General features: G+C 39.8%; 1 protein-coding gene across 15 annotated transcripts in view; it reads left to right on the top strand.

Moving 5' to 3' along the window:
* Positions 1-14,907, top strand: part of PTPN13 (protein tyrosine phosphatase non-receptor type 13) — a 188,498-nt gene that overhangs the window by 56,974 nt on the left and 116,617 nt on the right. For all 15 annotated transcript variants that reach the window (XM_065596146.1, XM_065596141.1, XM_065596140.1 and 12 more), the window contains exon 3: positions 2,306-2,475. In XM_065596146.1, the coding sequence (XP_065452218.1) occupies positions 2,306-2,475 (170 nt within the window). The remainder of the gene's footprint in view (positions 1-2,305; positions 2,476-14,907) is intronic.

Here is a 14,907-nt window from a genome sequence, read left to right as displayed (position 1 = left end):
TTGAATGGCCTTTAATAGCTTTTTGCTACATACAGATAGGAGTGGACAGTTTCTCTGATACCTATAAATTGGGAGTTCTGGCCATTGATCTAGAAAATTAGACCTATATTTCTGAGGCATGTTTTTCTTTTGTTAAATGTCTGAAGTTAGAACCAGATGCATTATCTCTACTTGGTCAGGGTGCTGGCAGGAGTGAAGCCTTGGAACTTGAAGGATTTGTTTGGTGGTTCTGTTTAATTCTGATATCTATTCTATACATACTCAGTAAATCTCCTGGGAGATTGGAATTACAGTAAATTACAGGATTATTGGACAGCCTAGAAAACAGCATTTAGGAGGAAATGGAACTATTGCCTCTCTCCCTAGAATGACAATAATATTTTTTCTAACAGTTATTACAACACAATGTTAAATCTTTGTTACACTGCAATTTGTATGTACTTCAATTGTGGTGTTCTGACGTTCATACAGCAGTCATTACAATCTTTTAGACCTATGAGAACAGTTGCTTTTTCTTTGCCCACTTTTATTTTCAAGGTGTGTTTTATGGATTGAAAGCCTCTTTGCAGGTTAGTGGTCAGAATTTTAATCAGATTTTATCAAGAGAGCTTTAAGTACCCAGTTGCTAGAATCGCAAGTTCCTGGTGTAGGAGGTTTCCTCTCTTAAAACTGTAGGCTTCAAGATATCAGTGTTTGTGTTTCTCTCTGACAATATTATTCACACAGATTGAATGGATGCTCTTAGGTTGAATGCAGATTCCTTCTTTGCACATTCCACTGCTACCCCAATTAACTTCAGTCTTACTATAGGAATTAGTCTTGATAGTGAGCACCCAACAGGAAGCAATCAAATAACTTCAGTGAGCAGCTCCATTTTAAAAACAAAAAGACATCCTGAAGGGGGAAATCTTTAATCATTTGGAGGATTCTGTTTTACTTTGAGGGTATGAGTAATAATACAGAAATGACAGCAAATTGATAGACATTACTCTAGTGATTATTTAAAGAAAAAACATTGATAGCCATTGTGGTCATCAAGCAAAATGGGAGGAAAAGAGAGCAGGCATCTAGTCCCTAGTAACCTAAAATATAGGTTAATGTTAACTTACATTTTTGAATGAATTAATAATATCAAACAGTTCACCCTGAAAAGGTTTTAATAAGGTCTGTGCATATTTACTATATTTAAAATTTAACTATACATTGAAGTATGATAACCTTGTAACATTAGCCTCTTCTTAGAGAAGGCTCATCGGCTCAACTGTTGTAAGTAAATGTTAACTAATTAAATCTTGACATATAGTATGTGAAACTTCATGTCCCTTGTGAACTGGATAGTGAAGGATAATTTCTTTTGGCTAATGTATTCTCATGTATATGTAAGATGTGTTGCATGAGATTGTGCTATTTATATTTTTTAAATGTGTTTTAGTTTAATCTACTTTCTTATTCTGCTCTAGTCTCTGCTACATTCTTATCCTCCTACATCTGGTCAGAAAAACAATCCCCTGTGATGCTTGTTGTTTTATGACAAACAATAAATAAATCAGAAAATATTGGCATGTTCAAACGTTTATCATCAGTCTGGATCATTAAAACAAAGGCCATGAAAGGTAGCATGGGAATAGGAGTCCTGATCCTGGCTATAACAACAATACTGTTTCTGACCTTTAGGATAAAGTCATTCTCATTTAACCTCAGTGCCTTAGATTCCCCCATCTGCAAAATGGGAATAATGCTTATCTTCTCAGATGTTGAATGTTAATATAAATAGCAAATATTAAAAATAATATTGATTACATTTAAGTAAAGTAGAGGGAAATTATGGAAAACAAGTGGATGGGAGAGAGAGGCTTAATAATTCACTCTTCTTGTCTTGAGCATTGTATTTAAATAGCATTAGCAATCAGATGTAACAATTTTATTTCAGTCTATTTCTTTGTCTTCTCAATCTTATTTAAAAATATAAATAAGATTTATTTATCCTGCCCCTCCAGGAAGGAAGATGCATTTTTTTGGTAGATCTTTTGTTTAAGTATTCCAGATAAATATCGTCAGTGTTTTCAAAGTCAAATAATGAAATTGTCCGAAAGGTCTTTGCTGCTTATCTCCCATGAACTTTTTGTGATGAAAGCTAGTTTAACTTTTGTGGTAATAGAAGTTACAAATTAAAAAGACTAATAGATCATCCACTTCATTTCCCAACTTTCTCTTTGTCAGATGAACACTTAAATGGATGTATGTGGAGTCCTTTTATTTGGTAGCAGCTGCCTTTCAATTGTTTTGTTTGTTCTTTCAAATATAGCTGATCCTACTGACCTGGGCTTCATCATTTCTCCATGGTCTTTGCTGTTGCTTCCATCTGGGAGTGTGTCATTTACAGATGAAAATGTTTCCAACCAGGACCTGCGAGCATTCACGGCACCAGAGGTTCTGCAGAACCAGTCACTGTCATCTCTTTCAGATGTTGAAAAGGTACATTACCTTCTTTCCTATAAAATGTTAGTCTCTATGAAACAGTATTATAACTGATTTGGTAGAAACTTTCTTTTATTTATGTAGCACCCTACAACTAAGATTGCAGAATGGCTTCAAACTGTCCTGGCTTTGCAGAATATTCACCTTTTGGGCTGAGTATATTTTTTATACAGGTACTTTGTCTTTGCCCAAAGAGCTGGGGTCGTGTCTGTGAACATGCATGTGCCTTTACTTTTTTTAAATAGTGGGACATTTGTTCCCCCCACATTTCTTTAAGTCTAAAGCAAACTAATTTTCTTTTGTACAGGTGAAATGGGCCCTGAAGGTTGGGATTAGATTCTCAAGGTGGATTGTCTTGTGCAGAAGGTTACATACTGAGCAGTTGCTGTTTTGGAAATAGCATAACAGAGTCATGTCCACCCCCCACCCACCCAAGATAGGGTGCTCACCTAAGTAAGGGTGAGCTTGAACATAAATCAAAGTTGTATCTGCATAGTTAACTGACTAGTCTTCCAAATGGCTCCCAATTAGCCTTTTTTTTCAGCTTTAGGGCTTTCTTCAGCAAAATACCCCCTCAGCCTAGCAGAATATGGAAAGGGCTGGGAATGAGGAGAGGATGGGGTTATAGTCCCACCTCTTTCATTTGACTGGTCTTCATAATCCTGAACTCTTCAACTGTTATTTAAGGGGATGTTGCAGGGTATAATAGTGTGGGAGTCACCCTGATGTGACCGCTGTGGTCAGATATGACATAGCCCATGGGGGAAACTGAGGTAATCAGTCAATTCTGCGATGCTTGTATATCGTGAATGATGCCCCTTCAGGGTTCAAGAATGGCTCCTTCTCTGGACTTGGGGCCCCTCCAGAGGGAAAACTACAGCAGCTTGTTTCTGGAGTGGTGTGTAATTCCCCAAAGACCTGGACCTCTTGCTGCTGTGTGTATGGTCCCTTCACTGGGATTGGGCTTTCCTAGGGCTTTGCCATTCATTGCCTTGCTACCCTGCCCTTTCCTAGGTCCCCTTTTTTTCTGGTGAGCTCTCTGAGAACTTCTCTGGGAAATTCCTCTCTCTGTTCTGAGGCTTCCTGACTGAGCACTCGGAAACCTTTATTAGACTGGGTGTTCTTCATCTAATTAACTGCCGCCCAGCTACTTAATCAGTTAATCCCCAGGTGGATAACTCTCCTTAGTGGAGCTTGTCACAGGCACAGGGGGTGCTGAACCCCTCAGGGACCAGCAGCCTCCATGACAAAGGACTACAGCCAAAATAGCTGTATGTTTGAAAGCTGTTATATGGCTTGACAGGACTGCTCCTGGAGCAGCAGTTGCATGGCTTTGTTCTGAAGGAGATTAGTACTGGCACTATTGCTATTACAAGGGCAAGGACTAGCTACACTTGAACTTTTTTTTTCTGAAAACTTGTTAAATTGTCAGTTTCTCTAGAACCATATCAACTGAATATGGAGTCTAAAGGATGCCCTTCTATATCTTTCTTCAGTGGTTGAAAGCACTTAGCTTCAGGCCTCTTGCCTTGCAACACAGTCAAGTCTATCTATTGTAAGACGGATATATATATATATATATATATATATATATATATATATATATATATATATATGAGTGTGTTAACTGTTCAGGGCCAAGAGACAGAAGTCCTTACACAAGTAACGGTAGTACTGAAGTCAGTGGAGGTTTTGCCAGAATAGGGACTGCAGAATCCGGAACTGACGGACAGGAGGGATAATTCCAAACTTTGTGATAGTGGTACTATGAAGCACCGTGTAGTTAGAAATCTTTACTAAAATGTATAACCTGAATGAGCAGGTGCAATTCTGTTGAAGTCAGTGGAGCTGTGCCACTTTGTACTAGCTCTGAATTTGGCTTAAGAACTCTCTTATTAAAAGCACCAGGAAAATAATCAGTAAATTCCTTAAGCAGCTAAACTGTATCTAGGTGAAATCTCTTACTTCAAAGTTGGGTGCATTTTTAATTTAACACTAAGATTATTTGAAGGCAATAGTTTTTTTTTTTCTTTTTTAAAAATAGAAGAAGAAAACTCTGTTGCAAACCAGAGGCCCTGTGTTTCCTTGTTGCATAGAAAGAAGTGAAAACTGATGGGGACTGATGTGGCATGTTTCTCTTGCACTTGAACTCATTCATTGTTGGTGACCAAATTATGGCCTTTGTCCCCGTATGCCGCTCTGATTAATTCTCTCAGATTGTGGCCCTTGCTTATGAAAATGTACATTTTGCTATTATATGACATCTGGTAACATAATTTTCTGGAAGGTGGTGGTAGTACAGTTGTAACTCTTTACCTCTGCAAGAGCCTGAATTCATATTTCCTTGGGAAATTATTGCATGTTGACATATATATGCCTTGGTTTGTGTAAGGAGATTACTCATACAGTTGGTTTAACTTGGTTTATATCCTTTTAGCTTGTGGTATTTGGTTTTAGTGTTGTGTTGAAGTTGAAGTTTTTTACTGGAGTTGAATACATCTAATTTTGGGTTGAATTCTAGCTAACTTTGCACATACACATGTGGCAGGGAAAAAAAACCCCAAAATCGAACCACCATTGCATCAAACTGAAACGATGCAGTGGAATTTGAAGAAAATTGGGTTTCTAGGTTCTAGTTCCCCAGTCAACTTGAGAAGAGGCCATTCTGCTGGGCCTCCAACAAAGGAGTTGTGTATGAATAGGGCCTTACAAAATTCATGGCCATGAAAAACGTATCACAGACCATGAAATCTGCTCTTTTGTGTGCTTTTACCCTATACTATACAGATTTCACTGGGGAGACCAGCATTTTTCAAATTGGGGATCCTGACCCAAAAAGGAGTTTCAGAGGGGTTGCAAGGTTATTTTTAGGGATGTTGCGGTATTGCCACCCTTACTTCTGCACTGCCTTCAGAGCTGGGTGGCTGGAGAGCGGCGGCTGTTGGCTGGGCGCCCAGCTCTGAAGGCAGTGCCTCACCCACAGCAATGCAGAAGTAAGGGTGACAATACCATACCATGCCACTCTTACTTCTACACTACTGCCTTCAGAGCTGGGCAGTCGGAGAGTGGTGGCTGCTAACTGAGGGCCGAGTTCTGCAGGCAGCAGTGCAGAAGTAAGGGTGGCAATACCTTACCATGCCATCCTTTCTTCTGCGCAGCTGCTGGCAGCGGCTTGGCCTTCAGAGCTGGGATCCCAGCCAGCAGCCGCTGCTCTCCAGCTGCCCATCTCTGAAGGCATTGCCGCCACCAGCAGCAGCGCAGAAGTAAGGGTAGCAGTACCACAACCCTCCTCCCCCCCACACACACACAATAACCTTGCAAACACCCCTACATACACACACATACACACACACACACACACACACACACAAAACTTGTTTTTGGGTCAGGACCCCTACAATTACAACACTGAAATTTCAGATTTAAATAGCTGAAATAATGAAATTTATTATTTTTAAAATCTCATGGCCGTGAAATTGACCAAAATGGATCTTGAATTTAGTAGGGCCCTATGTATGAGTTTAACAAGATACAGCCATAGCATTAGGGGCCTGATCCATATGTCTATTTACCATATATGTATGTATCTGAAACTTGCCTGGCCAAGCTGTGGTTCATGCAGCTTCAGTTCAATTAATTCCTTCCTACTACATGGCAGATGTGCGTGCATGGAGCTTTTTAACAGCTGTTAAAGGTGTATATTAACAGTACTTTTTTACTTGGTTTTGTGGGGGGACTGTGCTACTTACATCTATTTTTAGTGTCTACCAGAATTAGGCCATAGAATTTCATTTATCTGCAGCTTCTGGCACCAAAAGCTATCAGGAATATAGTCTTGCAGTTACGTTAGCTTATTTTAATTTAAAAATGCAGCTGGTTGAATAGAGTGAATTTTTAAAGTGTGTGTATAAAATTTAGAATGTAATAGGAGAAAAAGCATGTGATGAACTTGCATATATCATAGTGAGCAGATAGGCTTCATGTACAACTTTATTGTTTTAGGTTACTGAACTCTGAAATCATTCAAATGTAGCTTATTGTATTGTAGATTAAGGCTTTATGAGGCAGATGTTTTTTTGAAGGAAAAGTCAGTCTGTGTTGGATAGCATTCCTTCAGAAATATTTCAGTTTCTGTATGTGTATTGTCTTTCAGAGTTAAGTGAAATTTCTTTTGCTAATGCTGACGCAGCCTGCATCTTTGTCTGCATCTGCCCTTCATCCCCTGTATTCATTCCAAAATCCTTCTCAAATTTATTTACTTGGCATTTCTTAGATTATGTTGTATACATGCTAATTTCATCTGGCTTTCAATTTTAAGCTTCAATCTTCATTCAGTGTATTTTACTGCAGTTTACCAAACTAGTTTCTGAGTGGAAATCTTTGTTTTATTTTCAGTTCTTGTTCTGAAATTGGTTCATGTCAGAATTTTACGGAAACCAAAACAAATTCCTGTTTGTAATGACCTCTTAAAACACAATGACAGGGTTGCATTAGTATTTGGGTCATGACTTCATTTCTTTTAAACCAAAGAAATTATGTATTCAACAATAAATATCATCATCCAAAGTGCTAGTCAAACAATGAATGCCTTACTGATTCTAAGTCTGTTAAATTGAACAAAAAAAACTGATTTTGTAATTGTAGGCTTATTTGAAATATACATTTGCAAATCATTCCACAAATAATAAATTTGTGATACAAATTTAGTGTTACTTATTTCTTGTGAAAACTGTTCAAAATATTTTAATATAAATCATAAAAGCCAAAAATCAGGATTACCAAAAAACATTTAAATAAGTATCTTAATTTTTTGGAGGTGCAGAGTACTTGCAACTCTTATTGAAGTTCATATTTCAACTTTACCTTGATATAATTTGTCTTAAATAGTACAGTGTGCATACATAACACACACATTTATATAAGAACGCATGCTTAGCTTCATTCTTAATCTTATTATCGGCACAACTTTTAAAATAGATGCATTTATCTAGTTTTAATGTATTTGACATTATCTCATATGAATGGAGTTTGACATGACATAATGCACAAGTCTCAACCATGATGATCAAATAAACAGTTAGCCTAGCCTTGGGGTCGCCATATTTGGGGTCGGGAAGGAATTTTCCTCCAGGGTAGATTGGCAGAGGCCCTGGAGGTTTTTCGCCTTCCTCCGCAGCATGGGGCAGGGATCGCTAGCTGGAGGATTCTCTGCTAATTGAAGTCTCTAAACCACAGGATTTGGGGACTTCAACAGCAGAGTCAAGGGAAAGGGTAGGGACGGCTTTGTGGCCTGCATCATGCGGGAGGTCAGACCAGATGATCATAATGGTCCCTTCTGACCTTAAAGTCTATGAGTCTATGGTATGGGATTTTTTTCCCCAAAAAATATTTGGCATGACATTCGTCTGTCAAACCACAATGAACAATTAGAGAACAGTATATAATATTCGACTGAAGAAATGTAAAATACCAACATGAAACTAATATAACTGTTTTTAAAATCAAATTGTAACAAATATGAGTAAGTGCAATTCATTTTATTCGTTACAAGCATTTTTATATGTAAAAGATTGCTTCATATGTATGTAGCTTATGCAGTTTTGTTTATATTCTATAGTGCTGTTGTAATAGTTTGTGAAATACTACATTCAGAAGAACCTCAGCAATTCACGCAAACTGATTGCAAATTAAGCATACAATGGAGCACCACACCAAAATGTGCTTTGTTCACTTATTTTGAAAAATAGTTCTTCACTGTGTAGTAGAGATGCAGTACATTTTGTAAAAATAAGTCTTAATATAGGGACCTCCTTACAATGCTCTGTAATAAAAGCTTTGCTGGGAAAAGGCATGAGACTCTCAGATGTTTTGGGAATACTGTTCAGTTTGTATATTAGCTAACCTAGAATTAATAAGGTTGTTGTGTAGTAAAGAAAAACTGGTGTTTTTATACCCATATATTATTTTATACCCATAATACCTGGGTTTGGTAAGTATATTTTTTTCTTCTCTTCATTCTCTGTTGCCAGATTTATTCATGTATGTATTTATTTGTTGAAGATTGATGGTATTGCAACTGTCTAGTTTCCTTTTCATGCATAGCTATGGTGTGTCTATGGCACAAATTGGTAACGTTCTCTAATCTTTCAGTAGAAGGTCTTGGTAATAAGCTGAATATGAGAAGTACCATCTCAGTATTTGGAGAGTTCATTTACTTGTAGATGAATGAGTCAATGACAAGCACATTCATTAAACTGGTTTCAGAGTAACAGCCGTGTTAGTCTGTATCCGCAAAAAGAAGAACAGGAATACTTGTGGCACCTTAGAGACTAACAAATTTATTAGAGCATAAGCTTTCGTGGACTACAGCCCACTTCTTCGGATGCATATAGAATGGAACGTATATTGAGGAGATATATATACACACATACAGAGAGCATAAACAGGTGGGAGTTGTCTTACCAACTCTGAGAGGCCAATTAATTAAGAGAAAAAAAACTTTTGAAGTGGTAATCAAGCTAGCCCAGTACAGACAGTTTGATAATAAGTGTGAGAGTACTTACAAGGGGAGATAGAGTCAATGTTTGTAATGGCTCAGCCATTCCCAGTCCTTATTCAAACCGGAGTTGATTGTGTCTAGTTTGCATATCAATTCTAGCTCAGCAGTCTCTCTTTGGAGTCTGTTTTTGAAGTTTTTCTGTTGTAATATAGCCACCCGCAGGTCTGTCTGTCTGACAAAGGAGGTGCTTTCGTCATCATGAATAAATTGGAATATGACCAGGAGGCTGCTAGACAGCTCTCTAACACCACATTCTACAGGCCATTATCCTCTGATCCCACTGAGAATTACCTAAAGAAACTACACCATCTGCTAAAAAAACTCCCTGACAAAGCACAGGAACAAATCCGTACAGACACATGCCTAGAACCCCGACCAGGGGTATTCTATTTGCTACCCAAGATCCATAAACCTGGATATCCTGGACACCCCATCATCTCAGGCATTGGCACCCTAACATCAGGCTTGTCTGGTTATGTAGACTCTGTCCTCAGACCCTACGCTACCAGCACTCCCAGCTATCTTCGAGACACCACTGACTTCCTGAGGAAACTACAATCCATCGGTGATCTTCCAGAAAACACCATCCTGGCCACTATGGACGTAGAAGCCCTCTACACCAATATTCCACACAAAGATGGACTACAAGCTATCAGGAACAGTATCCCTGATAATGTCACAGCTAACCTGGTGGCTGAACTTTGTGATTTTGTCTTCACCCACAACTATTTCACATTTGGGGACAATATATACCTTCAAGTCAGCGGCACTGCTATGGGTACCCGCATGGCCCCACAATATGCCAACATTTTTATGGCTGACTTAGAACAACGCTTCCTTAGCTCTCGTCCCCTAACGCCCCTACTCTACTTGCGCTACATTGATGACATCTTCATCATCTGGACCCATGGAAAAGAAGCCCTTGAGGAATTTCACCATGATTTCAATAATTTCCTTCCCACCATCAACCTCAGCCTAGATCAATCCACACAAGCGGTCCATTTCCTGGACACTACTGTGCTAATAAGCGATGGTCACATCAATACCACCCTATACCGGAAACCTACTGACCGCTACACTTACCTACATGCCTCCAGCTTCCATCCAGGACACACCACACGATCCATTGTCTACAGCCAAGCTCTAAGATATAACCGCATTTGCTCCAATCCCTCGGATAGAGACAAGCACCTACAAGATCTCTATCAAGCATTCTTAAAACTACAATACCCACCTGCTGAAGTGAAAAAACAGATTGACAGAGCCAGACGAGTACCCAGAAGTCACCTCCTACAAGACAGGCCCAACAAAGAAAATAACAGAACACCACTAGCTGTCACCTTCAGACCCCACCTAAAACCTCTCCAGCGCATCATCAGAGATCTACAACCTATCCTGAAAGATGATCCTTTACTCTCACAGATCTTGGGGGACAGACCTGTCCTCGCTTACAGACAACCCCCCAACCTAAAGCAAATACTCACCAGCAACCACACATCACTGAACAAAACCACTAACCCAGGAACCTATCCTTATAACAAACCCCGATGCCAACTCTGTCCACATATCTATTCAAGTGACATCATCATAGGACCTAATCACATCAGCCATACCATCAGGGGCTCGTTCACCTGCACATCTACCAATGTGATATATGCCATCATGTGCCAGCAATGCCCCTCTGCCATGTACATTGGCCAAACCGGACAGTCTCTACGCAAAAGAATTAATGGACACAAATCTGACATCAGGAATCAAAATACTCAAAAACCAGTGGGAGAACACTTTAACCTGTCTGGTCATTCAGTGACAGACCTGCGGGTGGCTATATTACAACAGAAAAACTTCAAAAACAGACTCCAAAGAGAGACTGCTGAGCTAGAATTGATATGCAAACTAGACACAATCAACTCCGGTTTGAATAAGGACTGGGAATGGCTGAGCCATTACAAACATTGACTCTATCTCCCCTTGTAAGTACTCTCACACTTATTATCAAACTGTCTGTACTGGGCTAGCTTGATTACCACTTCAAAAGTTTTTTTTCTCTTAATTAATTGGCCTCTCAGAGTTGGTAAGACAACTCCCACCTGTTTATGCTCTCTGTATGTGTGTATATATATCTCCTCAATATATGTTCCATTCTATATGCATCCGAAGAAGTGGGCTGTAGTCCACGAAAGCTTATGCTCTAATAAATTTGTTAGTCTCTAAGGTGCCACAAGTATTCCTGTTATTCATTAAACTGAGAGTCCCTGATACCTGACTTTGACTGTCCAATTGGAAGGTAAAGCCAATAGCAGTCTTTCCACAGAACAAGGAAGACCTAGTTCAATGGCCATCATGAAAAGAGGTTCTGATGCATGTGTGAAACATTGCTAAATATGTCCTGCCTGCAATTGAGGGATCTGTATTTAGGAAATAAAGCTTATTTTTATGGTTAAAGCTGTCAAACAGTGACGTCTAACAATTCCCTTATAATCCAAATTTCAGATATAGGGTTAAAGGTAAAAAAACCAATAAATTACAAAACAGACTAACAAAAAAAAAACCTCTATGTCATGAGGGTAGCCATCTTAGTTTGGTTTGTGGTCCAAACCACATGCAGTTGGAAGCCAGTTTGCAAATAAGTCTTTAATTTTTCCACTGCACATTCACAACCACCATAACAAAAAAAAGTCAGGTTAGTTCCATGTTTAAATATTATTGGATTCCCTTCACAAAACAACATGGTGAAAAATACATTGAAGATGCAAATAATGATGAATGCCAACTCATTTGGGTTAGATTTTATTTTGATTTTTTTTTAGTTCCTTGGAGAAGCAATCAGTTTCTGAGTAAATTTAACACACACACACACACACACATACACACACCCTGAAAATGTTAATCCTCTGTGTAAAATGTTAAATAACCCCTCTCCCCCACCAAAAAAACAAATTCCTATTGCATTGTTTCACCTGATTTTTTACTGCTTGAAATTAATCTCCTCCTGACGTCTCAAAAACTAGATGGGTTACTTGGTCATTGTCTGATTTTCTGTGTAAAGCCCTTTAGCACTTGTTAATACCATGAGTATGACATGTGCTTTCTTAAACAATTAAATACCTCTTTTCCAAAGTGACATATACCATGAATAACTTTGTCTTTTTAACAATGCAAAAGAAGTTGAGCTGAGTTCATGCTTATTGTTGGCATTCACCTGTACAAAGGTCCCTGTTACAACCAAGCTGAGACTTTGGGGGACTGAATATTCCAGTTCTCCCAGATTAAGCTATGGCCCAGATACTGCAGCTGCTTGCTACTTGATGTAGTTCCATTGGTCATGATGAATTAAAAGAAGAAAAAAAAGTCTGCAGTTGATAGTACGTGGTTTCAGGATTGGTCCGTAAACTGTTATCTAATGGGTATCAACCCAAATTGTGCCCTCAATTGCACCTCTACAACACCAGTGTAATTCATGAGATCTCGAAATCAGAAAAGTTTGTGTGGATGTAACATTAGGCAAAATTTGGCCCGTTGTCTTCTCCTTAGGCACACCATTACCACGAATCCCTCCATGGCACGTACTCCAGCTTTGTTTATAATATATAAAGTAATTTTCAGAAAAATTCCAAGAAAAATATTTTGTATTTGCATAATCCCGCCTCCCACGTATACCTCAGGCGTAAATTTTACTATTCATCAGCTTGTTGAACTGAACTCGCATGGTGAATATAACCATATGTCAGCTATATTAATTCTATCACAATCTCGTATCAGTGCAGCCCTTGGCGCGGTGCTCTGCATGACTCATACACCATGTGTGTTGGGAGACAAACCTCTTTGTGATAACTGGAGGAAGCTTAGGACTCCAGTGCTCTTCTGGATGCCTCCTATTTTCAAATGTTATGTGGAAAATAGATAATAAAAATAAATAGAAAACAGAATGGGGAATATCTTGCTCCTAAACAGCTGACGTTACCATGCCTTGACTTGGAGTGATTAAATAAAAGGAGAATATTGCATCTATTTTGTAGTGGAAAACTGAAAATATTTCATATGTAGGTTTTAATTAAACCACAAATTGGAAACTTGAGATTATACATTTTTAAAAATTAATACACTCACTGAAAATCATCAGGAAAAGAATTGAGGATTTGAAGAAATGCAAAGGAAAAAGGGTGATCGTTTTAAATTAAAATGCACACCATATTTATCTGTTTCTGAGTCCTATCTAGCTGACAATGGGCTACTAATTATTTTTGACTGACATCAATGGTAGCATGAATATGTAGGTGGTTTTGTTAACAATGGGACCATTGGTTCACATGGCTGAAACATAGTACTGAATATTTACCTCTGCTTTTCTTTAGCACAAAATATATTGCACTTATTAAATTTAGGATGGCTGAAAACCATACATAAGAGCACTTAACGAGATATTTGAAAAAGGCTGCTGAAGCACTCTTTAATTTTTTGTTGTTGTTTAGAATTTATATACAGGACTGATAATTGGCAATGCAATGAAGGAGGCTGCTGGTTTCACTCTCACTTACTATTCAGGTCACAAGCCACTTGGCATAATACTTTTATTTAGATGAAGCAAGAGCTTCATGTATAGTCTGCACTTTAATGTTGATTTTGCAATTCAAAAAGCCTTTTTTAATATCAATGTCCATATTTATTTGTAAATTTGTAAATACAACTGTATATCACAGGGTGGCTGGCCGGCCAGCCCTGTACATGAAGTAGTTCCAGCTCCCCTGTACCAGAACAAGTGTTCCCAATCTGGCCAGTTAAGAGGGCAGGGCAACACCTGAGGCAATAAAGGATAGAGAGAATCTGAGGGGCAGAGACCCCCATGAGACAGAGGGACCTGGTGAGTTTGTCAGGAAAGAGGCAGCTGAGAGCTACCGGGGGCTATGGAGGGTCCTGGAAGGAATCTGTAGGTTGTTCCTCGGGGAAGACGGAAGGCAACAGAGCAGCAAAGAAGGGTTTGCCGCCTGACATCCCAAAGCCAAAGAGCCAGGGCCAGACAGCAGCAGTGGGAGTTGCCTGCTTACTTCTAAGCTGGAGAGATGTAGCCAAGGGGCGGAGAGCTCTGAAGGCCGGAGCGCACCAGAGGAATTTGCCCACTGACATATCCAGGGCCAGAGTGCTGGACTTAAGGGAACAGGGAGAGGGAGGGATGCTCCCTGGTGAAGATGATTTCCCAGCAGAGAGTTTGTGGGGAGTTACCACTGAGAAAAGTGAGCTCACACTCCAGTTGGAATAGTTGGGGTGGCCATCCTGGCAGAGGGACAGATGAGGACTGGTGAGGAGCCTAGAGTGTGGTAAAAGATGCTGGCATGTGGGATGTTACATCATGGGGTTTTGAGGATAATATGCACTGGGATGATAGATGGGACTGTGTGGAGGACTTTTGTTATGAAGTGAATTGTACAATGTTTTTTATAATAAACTGGCCCCACAGAAGGGTATTATTGAAGCAAGGGACCTGAAGTGGAGTTCTTGGGTTACCTGAGAGGGGACACTTGTTGTGCCACAACCTACGTCAGGAGGATGTCCCCGGGCAGGGCTGCCATTTGACACTACCATATTATTGTTTCATAAAAACTAGACTAATAATAAATATTAACTATGGTAGCTCTCGCCGTTGTCTCCCACAGCATCTTCTCTGTAGATTGTAGATCACTCTAGATATTGTCTCTTGCAGGGCCGGCTCTGGCTTTTTTGCCACCCCAGGCAAAAAAGCCTCCCGCCGCCCTCGGCCCCCGGCGGGGAGCGTGGCAGGGGAGGGCGGCGAGCCCGGTCGGGGCCCTGCTCTCCCCGACCGGCCGGAGCGCCGGGGGGAGGGCGGCGAGCCCGGTCGGGGCCTCGCTCTCCCC

Source organism: Chrysemys picta, chromosome 5 (assembly GCF_011386835.1).
Source record: "Chrysemys picta bellii isolate R12L10 chromosome 5, ASM1138683v2, whole genome shotgun sequence".
NCBI lineage: Eukaryota > Metazoa > Chordata > Testudines > Emydidae > Chrysemys > Chrysemys picta.
Note: the sequence above shows the minus strand (reverse complement) of the source record. Positions and strands in the feature narration are given on the sequence as shown.